Below are 9,965 nucleotides of genomic sequence, written 5' to 3' on the forward strand. Positions count from 1 at the left end.
CTACAGGAGGAATGTTTACCCGGGAACCGCTTTAGCCTAAGCCGGTGGGAGAAACTGCTGCGTTTCCGGCAGGACGTTTTTCGCGGTGACACTCACTCCTCCTCTTTCTCCACCCTCGCCACCTTCCAGCCTTGCCCACCCCCCCCAGATCTAGGTAGATCCTCCACCTTTTAGAGATCTTCCTTTCCCTCTCCTCAGTGTCTTCCTCTCTTTTCTTCCGACCTCCTCCTCTGGAGTTCCCCGTTCTCTTTCTTTAGGACAGGTCCCTCTGTCCAACGAGGCACTAACAGGGGAGCAGATACTCTGATCTGTATACCCCCCGTTATTGATTTTGGGGAGTGGGAGGAAGGTAGGTGGCAGCTACCGTATACAGAAGGATTCTGTCTGTTTCTCTCTCAACACAGGAGCTACATTGTTAGCGCTAAACGGGATGGTGACCGCTTGGAGGTGGAAGTGGCTGATTTTAAACTGATACTGGGAGCCCACTGGTAACTCCACCAAGCTTTTGGGCGATAATCAGCCTGGATTCATCTGCCTTTGTCAGGACGTTTTGGCATTGCTTGCCGCCGGCTGTGCCTGCTGGGTAGGCACCCCCAGTCTTGGATCCTTTCTTAAGAATCATCTTCACTATAACTGTGCCTTGGACAACTTTGCTGCTGTCTGGATTGTTACATCTGGATTGCTGTCTGCTGTGTTGAAGGTGCTGCTGCTCGTCTTTTTCTTCCTGAGCCTTTTAGGCAGGGGTATGTTCTGTCAGGCAGATCCTTACAGAGATCTTGGATTTATGTTGCTCACTGTTTTGTTTGGATCACTGCCTCCTGCTGCCTGTTGATTCTGTCACCTTGATAGGTGGCCCAAGGACCTCACTTATCTTCTCCTGGACATTAACTGTGGCATCTTTCTATGGGATGATAGCACAAGGTGCATGTTGGCACCAGCCACGCCTTGCTGTGAAACTTAGGTGCAGAAATGAGAGTTGAGAACAGAGATTTTGGAACATCACCCAAGCAGGGTAAGTTTGGAGGCTGGCTTAATTTTTTCTACATATGGGTACTGATGTTATTTGGGAGAGGAAGGAGGAAGCACATGGACTTCTGCCAAAATCTTTCTGTGGAATGTAGAAGTCAGTCCTCAGGCTGCATATGGTTCAAGACTAGGAACAGAGAAAAAATTTTGCATATGCTAATTGAAGGGATAGCCTATTGGCATGTAGTACTCAAGCAGGAGAGTCATAGGGGTGCAGATTGGCTTGTCCAAAAAATGAGGGAATCCCAAGTTATCCCGCCAGTTCTCCTGCCAGTTCCACCATATAGCTCTTCAGTTCTTCCAGTTCTTCCGATATGTTCCATCCTCAACTACCATTGCATACCTCTCCTTAAAGCATTATAAACCAAGTACTGAGCTTCCATATTCAGAAGCAGTATAACTCTGAAACTGGGTACAAACAATAAGGGAACACTGCTGCTTTTGTGATTTTCTCTGCAAACTTCCCAGAGGCATCTAGTTGGCTAAGTTGGAAATGAAAAGCTTCAATCTGAATACAGAACACAAAGCCAGTCTTAGGAGAAATTCAGAGGAGACATCTTAAATCCCAAATACTCTGGCCTTCCAGTTGCTGCTGCCACACAGAAAGCCAGGCATCCTTATCATGAACCCCTTGCCCTTTCCCTAGATGTTGCTTAAAGATAGCTACATGCACAACTTCCAAATAAACTATTTCTTGGATTTAATGTCAAATGTTGATGTATTGGCCAGTCTATATTCTTTAAAAGCCAAGATAACTATTTTATGCATGTCTCAGTCTTTCTCATCCTTTCTTTAGTAATTGTAAGGGGGGGTTGTTTGTCTCTTGGAGTCAGTGTTGACTCCTGACAACTGCCTGGACAAGTCCCTGCGGTTTTCTTCGCAAGATTTCAGAAGTGGCCTTCTTTGTAGGGCTGAGAGAGAGTGACTGGCCCAAGAGCTGGCTTTGTGCCTAAGGCAGGACTAGAACTCACGGTCTCCTGGCTTCTAGCCTGATGCCTTAACCACTATGCCAAACTGGCTTGTAGTAGTAGTAGTTTAATTAATTAAGAAATTATAACTTTAGAAGTTGTGGTGTATATAATGTCTCTTGCCTCATTCTGAAGATTAGATTTCCCCTACCTGATCTCTGCAGATGTGTTGATCTACAATGCCTATCATCCCTGAGCCAACATAGTCAACTGGGTTGGCCACTCTGACATCAGAATATTGGACTTATTGGGTCTTTGTCCTGACCCAGCATTTTGTCTCTTGGAGTCAGTGTATTCTTACAACATAAGAATGTAAGAATGCTCTTCTTACATTCTTATGTTGTTAATGCACCTGGAAGGTGCAGAGTTGGAAAAGGCTCTTGGAGATGATTAATTCTAACCATGTTAGCCTGCCCTAGCCTATTAGTCAATCTTTCTTTAGATCTCTTGTTCTGCATCTCTTCTATTATGGTTGATGTGATTTTTACATATCTGCTGTACGGGCCAACTTTTAAAGGGCAAAATCTGGTTATCATGAACACAGTTGATAAGGATTAAGGCAACGGTGAGTCACATGTTTATTAAAGACAGCAAACACTTTATGTATTATTTATGGGTTTGTCAGGAGACTTGACTTTTGTAGTGCTCGTAAACATTTTGTTCGATGTTAAGGGGTAATGCCTGCACAGATTTCCCAGAATTCTGCTGAATCACATTGCTGCGGGAAGTGAAAGAAGGCAAGGCCAGTTATTTTGCTACCAGCTAAAATGTTTTGCTGCTATACCGAATACATGTTTCCAGGTCTAGTGTGTCCAGTGGGCCTTTCCTAATTAAGTATGCTTAGAATTGCAGTCTTGCTAGCTCTATCAGTTGGGACTACAAACTTTAGATATGATTGAAGAAGTAATCAATTGCAGTTTTGCAGCCCAATCCTGTGCTTTTTCATTCAAAGATAAGTTAACCCATTTAAGTTGGGAAAACCAGGTTTTGAAATGTAGCATCCAAAATATAAAATGAAATAGTTGAGTTGGATTTACTGCCAAGTCACTGTTTCTTAGATTGCCTTAGAATATAATCGTACTTAGCTGGAGTAATCTCCCTGAACAGAATAAAGTTCACTTTATACTAACTAGAGGTGCACAGGCTTGGGATGTTACTGGATTAATGTCTGAAAAGTTTAATTGATAGGGCATCAAGTACCATCCAAACTGTCCTACTAAAACTCGTTAGCAAAATGGATACTTTTAAACAGTGTGATTTTTTAAATATAAAAACATTAAATAAGGATGAAAAATGGTTCTGAAAGCCTCTGTGGGGGAAAATGCATTCATTCCATATTTAATTCCCCACTACCCCCAAACAGGAGGAAAAATGGGCAGAAAATTTTAAGTTGCATCCCCTCTGGAGATGACACCACTTGCCATGCCACCACTGACAGCAAGGAAAGAAAATACTGTGCAGCGCCCCGCCCCTGGTGAAAGATGTTAATCACTTCTGCTCTGATCCATAACTTGATATGACTGTGGTTTGGTGAATAAAGCACAGTTGGCTGAATTTATAACTGTAAGCCAAGTCCAAACAAATAATATTATAGTTTATTTTATGTGATAATGTGAATTCAGTCAATGAGAGCCTGTATCCAATTGTAATGCAAGGTTTTCTTCACTGATTCCAAAAGACACCTCTATTAAGATGCTAATTTTATTTGCTTAAACTGCTTAATTTTGTATAATGAAAAGTCATCAACAACTGTTTAACTGGTTGATAGGTCTATTTAACTACAGTTTAATAGTTTTACCCTAAAACCTTTGTGGCTGTTCCTGTATGACTGTTTTCTAAAGCCATTTATTAATTTGTTAACACATCACTACATTCCATAGGTTCATTCCTACAGTTGCTTTTTTTTTTCCTTTGCAGACTTGGCATTCCACCCCAAGGAAATCACTCCTTCACTCGTACAAAACTTATGGAGCTGCAGAGACATTCCAAATCTATAAGAGATCCTCATAAACTACCAGAAACTTTGGAAACCCCCTACCTGCAAGAACCCATAAGCAATGTGGGACAGCACATCAAGCTGGAGATGGGGGTTGAGGGAGAGGATGTCCAATCTCCACCCCCTAAACTCTCTCGCCCACCAGCACCTTCTAGTGGCACCCTTGTTCAGAGTTTGAATGGGTTGCCAGGGGCAGACAGGCGGGCACATGCTCCTGGAGTGACGACAGGAGGCCTTGACCAAGGAGAAACTTCTCGACTGGGGCACTACTTGTTGATTGACAGTCAGGGGCTGCCCTACACTGTACTGGTGGAAGAGGGAGCGGGGACAGCGGGGGGCCCCGAAGGGGGTGGGAGTGGGGGGACCTTGCGCAAGGTATATAGCTGCCCTGTGTGCTTGCGGACATTTGAGTACCTGTCTTACCTGCAGCGCCACAGCATTACTCACTCAGAAAGCAAGCCCCACGTCTGCCGAGCATGTGGCAAAGCTTTCAAGCGCACTTCCCACTTGGAGCGCCATAAGTATACCCACTCAGGCCGGAAGCCTCATCAGTGCCCCATCTGTCAGCGCCGCTTCCGTGACTCTGGAGAGCTCTCACATCACCAGCGGGTGCACACTGGTGAGCGGCCCTACCAGTGTGAAGCATGCCACATGCGCTTTGGGGAGCGCAACACCCTCCAGAGGCACATCCGCCGGAAGCACCGTCTGCAGCTCCTCCCCACGCCGTAAAGACAGATCTTTGGAGGGACTTGATTTGGCCTGACCTATTTAGGGAAGTGTCATCCAGACTGCGCTAGCTTCCATGCATGCTGTGGTAATCCTAGCCTGCTTAAATCTGCCTGTGTTTTATGAATCTGATACTTCCACATCAGTCAACCCAATGATGGCTTTTTCCACAGGAAAAACGAGTGGAGAATTTCTCCCAGGTGTGCTAAAAATTATCAGGCAGGCTGAACCAGCGGGCCAAGGTTTGGCATGGACGTCTCCTACTTCCTCATGCCAACAAGGACCCGGTATGGTCTTTTATAGATACTAGAGTGTGTCATGCCTGTATGTTCCCCCTGCCCCACCTGCCAGGAAGATCCCCTCCTGCTTTGTCCTCAGGCATCACTGTTAGCACTGCCCCTATAGGCCATGCACACCTAGCATGGATACAATGGCTGAACATCGCTTCTCCACCACACGCAGCATAGCCTGGTTGCATTTAACTTGGCTTCAGAGTTCTGGCAGGAGCCGTTTTGACTCCCAACAGACACTGCCTAGACTTGCACATACTGCATAACACTTTATTATCTATGCCCAAAAGACAAGTTATCAGGTAGACTGACATTGCATGCCTATTAATAATGCATTTGTGGACCTGGTGTTGAAATCTACTGCCCGCTAAGCCTGGAAGTAGGCCTCCCTTTTCATGTATCTGTCAACCCACAAACAGCATGGCAACCATGGCCTGGTGGAAGATTAGGGCATTATTATCCATTCTAGGGTTTGTATAAATATTCCAACTGGTGTGGGAAGGGATGCTAAATTGGGCAGCTATGAGGATTCCTTTTTCTTCTACCTAGGATTTCAAAGAGAACAGAGCACTTTTGTCCAAGTGAATAATAGAAGAGGCTGGGTAAAGTGTCAGCTAAACTCCATAGTTCCTGGAAAACAAGGATTTGGCTCTTCCTTTATGATAATGTGAAATTACAAAGAAGTGAGGGGAGGTGTTTTTCTTTTACAGCCCCACAGGTTCTGCTTTTGGAAGGCTAGAGAGGACCATGATTTGGCTGAAATTAGGAGGAATAGGAGTGATATTTGCTTTATTACGCCTCCCTCCTTTCCTCTCAAAATTCAAGCACGGCTTTAAGACATCTGCACTGATTTTTAAAAGCATAATAACCTGATGTGGGAAGTGGGACAGTGAAGGATAAAACATGGGATGTTCCTTTACTGTCAGGCCTGAGCACTCTCTTATTTTGAAACCCTTAATTTTTTTCTAGTGAAAAATTGATTACTTGGGATTCCTTCCAAAAGTGTTTTAGTTCAGACTTCAGATCAGTTAGTTCCATGTATGGGCTCAGCTATTCTCTTGTCAGGTCTAGTTTGATTTTTTTTAAATTTCTCAAATTAGGTGGCACCATTTTAACCCAGCTCCCCAGATAATTTTGGGCCCAAACTGGTGAAGTCTTGAGCTTAACTCTGAACTAGTGTTTCCAACCTCAGCATGCTGGCTGGGGAATTCCATACATTTTCATGTTGCTGAGGTTGAGAAATGCTGCTCTAAACCCCAGGATGGCAGCAAAAAACCCACTTGGGCTGGACCACTATATGTGGATTGTAAAAATCCAGATGTCCACTATGCTGCAGCAAAGAACATTCTGAGTCTCTCTATATTGCCATCTAGTGGTTGACTGTACTGCTGCCATCCTGATACGGTAGTCCTAAGATTGGCTTTGGAGAAATACATGGTGAGGGTGCTCTGGTTTCCTACAATATTTTACAGGTCTTAGGGCCTGTTTCCCTGGCAGTGTGGGTGTGATGTGAGAGTGGGAGAATAAGCAGGAGAGACTGCTATGCAGACATGTGTTGCAAGGTACCAGGTGGACTGGTATCTGGTCAGAGAGATGCTATGGCCACATTTCCTCTCCTTCATGCATAGTGTTGAATATTTGAGCTATGTCTGTTTTTGCTCTCTTTTTTAATTAAAAACAATTCTCTGGGATTCCGGTTCATTTTTATGTGCTGTACAAATAAAGTCATGGTGTGTTACCTCTATCTTGTAGATCTGTTGCCCAGAAGTGAGCCTTTTGGGTATGGGTGGGCATAATAATGACAGACAAACATTGACAAATCAACCAACTAGTACAAGCAAATAGTACATTAGCACTGTAAACCGGCAGAGTTGCTTATTTTGCAGAAACATCTCAGTTGTATTTCTTTTAGGAATGCTATAAATGATTGGAAAATGACAAAAATCTTTCCAGCCATTGGTACACATCTCACCACTGTCTAGTGATCCAAGATGGTGCTCCAGGGGTGGGGGATGGTGGATAATGAAAGCTGATATGCCTTGAAGATCAGAGCATTCACACATTAAGAGCTTCTGGGGGAGATAACGGCAAACTGAAGATGGCTCTGCAAAAGCAGAGCTGACAACTGTGGAAAAGACCAAGGAACTGATGGGTAGACTGGTCTGTTGGAACCCCTCTGGATAAGGAGAGGACAGGAGATCACCCACATGTCCTCTGGCCAGCTGCTCCCTGTGAGGAGACTGCAGGACAGCAGTTTTCCACAGGTTTGAGCGCTGGGAGATGATGGGGTTAGCCACTGTGCTTGCAACCACAGTAGAGACTTTCAAAGGACACTAAGTTCACAAACCTCACTTTCTAATCACTTTCAGAAATTGCGCATTGACTACTTCTAAGCTATTAGAGACCTTTGGAATGACAAGTTTGAAAATGCCAGGTGAATCTGCCTTTAATCCTGAACTTTAATTACAAGCTTAAGAATTTAAAGAATCTGAAATAAATAGCAAAAAGCTAAATAAGATTGCAATCTTAGAAAGTTCTAAACAGACTAAGGGTCCAGATAAAATTGGAATATTGAAACTTACAGTAAGATTTTAGAATTAGTTATAAAGTACAACCAGCTTCATGTGGGAAATAGTGGTAAATCCAGAAAGTGGATTTACAACTGACAGGCCATGAGAATGATTTAGAAAAGGATGTTTCATTGGATCTACAAAAGAAACACGCTGAGGTTTTAAATTTTAAAAAGGAAATACAAATAAACCAAGGGAGTGACCTGGATAATTTTTGTATATCGGACTTACAAAAAGACTAGTAAAAGCTTTGAAGAATCTTGTGAGAAGGTATAAAGAAGAAATGAAAAGAAATCAAGTTCTATGACATTGTTTGAAGGGACTAAAGATTAAGATTGTTAGAAGTAAAAGGAAGGAATATAAAGTTGGTTTATTTGATCAAGGTTAAAATAAGATATGTTGTTACTTCTAGCTACCCTTTTTGGATTTCTGCTGACACCAGGACTGAAAAGATGATGTTTTATGGATTTGTTTATAGATAAGAGATGGGATATGGGATGAAGAGATAAATATCTGTAACTTTAGAGAGGGTGAAGTGTTACTAAATTTGTTTATACTTGTTGTGATGAAGGTTGGAAGTCACTTCTTTATATATTTCTTTTCTCTTTCTTTTTTCTTGCACTTTTTATTCCTTCTATTTTCTTTTAAGTTTAGTTTGTATTAGATTTTACAATTATAATCAAAACTTTAATAACAGTTATATATATATATATAGAGAGAGAGAGAGAGAGAGAGCGCATTCATACATGAAACTAAATCATAATTTTGTTAATCTGGTTGGCAGGAGAAGCCATAGTATGCTTGAGTTCATCTTTCATACTAAGGCATACACAAGGGCTATTTGTTAATTTTTATTTATTGGCTAGATTTATATCCTGCCTTTTGTTCAGGAGATCAAGATGGCACACATGGCACTCCCTCCTCCCATGTTTTCTCCATCACAACAACCCTGTAGGCTTCTGTGGCTGAGGGTGGGCTTGAACCTGGGTCTTGGAAGGGCCAGTCCAATACCTTAACCCCCCACAATACACTGGCTTAATTTAATTTAATTTAATTTCTGCCCACTTGACGGTTCCATCAGGTAGTGGGTGGGTCTCTGGTCCAATCTGGGAAGACTTTACTAGTTTTAAGAGGTGAAATAAGCCTTAACGTGCCCATCTTCCTATTTAAGCCTATTTAAGCCTACCAACACCTCAAAATACAAAACCAAAGACAAATGTTGGATTTTTGGTGTTCTCTGAGCTTGGTTGTTTTCTTGCAGGTGTTTCATTGGCAGTAAACCTCACTCTCCCTCACACTAATGATGTTATCTATCCTATATATATTCATCGAGGTCAAATCAGTCAATCCTACAGGAAATCAACCCTGACTGTTCATTGGAAGGACAGATACTGAAGCTGAAGCTCAAATACTTTGGCCGCCTAATGCAAAGAGAGGACTCACTGGAAAAGACCCTGATGCTGGGAAAGACTGAAGGCAAAAGGAGAAGGGGATGGCAGAGGATGAGATGGTTGGATAGCATCACCGATGCAACGAACATGAATTTGAGTGAACTCCAGGAAACAGTGGAGGACGGGAAGGCCTGGTGTGCTGTGGTCCACGGGGTCACGAAAAGTCAGACACAACAACTGAACAACAATATAAACCATGGTTTATAAGCGATGGCGGCTGAGTTTGTAACACCCCAAGCAAAAAGCAATGAAATGCATTTTGTCTAGATCAGTGTTCCTCAACCTCGGTGGCTTTAAGATGTGTGGACTTCAACTCCCAGAATTCCCCAGACAGCATGCTACATTGAAAAATACTGATCTAGATGATGTGTAAGTTCAGGGAGTGTATAAATGCAGAATGGCAGAAAGCAAGCAGATATCAATATATGGTAAGCATTTGGATAAATATACAGACAAGAGCCATCCAGGGGACATCGGGCTTCACAAGTGAAAGGTGAAAGATAAACCCATATGAATTTGATGATTTGACAGTATCAGTGAAACAGGTTCTTAAACCTACAGGGCACGTACATGAGTGTTTGAGGTCATGTTGCTGCTGTTGCCAGCTTATGCTTGCTGTTACAAGCATGGCCTATTCCTGATAACATGGGGAAATGTTGGGAATGATAGCTTCAGGATGTTTTGACCATGATTTATAGTATGGGGTGTGTGTGACTGTAAGGATAATCAGTATCCATTTTGTCATACTACTCAGCGGCAGATCATGGTTTTCTTTTCCAGTTTAAATCACCTTCTTTGCAGGTTTGCTTCAGTGCCATTTTGGCTTGGTTTGCAAAGAAGCACAGGTCTAGTGCCCATGTAAAACAGCACTAAACCTGGGTCCAGAAGGAACCTGTGTTAACACCTGATGAAAGCTATAGAAAGGGCCAGTCTGGCAA

The 9,965-nt window shown here is 42.8% G+C and overlaps 1 protein-coding gene across 1 annotated transcript; it reads left to right on the forward strand.

The window, feature by feature from the left end:
• Nucleotides 1–442: 442 nt before the first annotated feature.
• Nucleotides 443–5,607, forward strand: LOC134495692 (zinc finger protein 581-like). The gene is made up of 2 exons (XM_063301278.1): nt 443–1,012; nt 3,912–5,607. Exon 2 carries the CDS (start codon nt 3,961–3,963, stop codon nt 4,717–4,719), a length of 759 nt encoding a protein of 252 aa, XP_063157348.1. The 5' UTR covers nt 443–1,012; nt 3,912–3,960; the 3' UTR covers nt 4,720–5,607.
• Nucleotides 5,608–9,965: the final 4,358 nt, after the last annotated feature.

Source organism: Candoia aspera, chromosome 4 (assembly GCF_035149785.1).
Source record: "Candoia aspera isolate rCanAsp1 chromosome 4, rCanAsp1.hap2, whole genome shotgun sequence".
In the NCBI taxonomy this organism is placed as follows: domain Eukaryota; kingdom Metazoa; phylum Chordata; class Lepidosauria; order Squamata; family Boidae; genus Candoia; species Candoia aspera.

What these genes read in the sequence shown, in the direction of transcription:
- LOC134495692 (XM_063301278.1), top strand. Translation starts at nt 3,961, where the DNA reads ATGGAGCTGCAGAGACATTCCAAATCTATAAGAGATCCTCATAAACTA.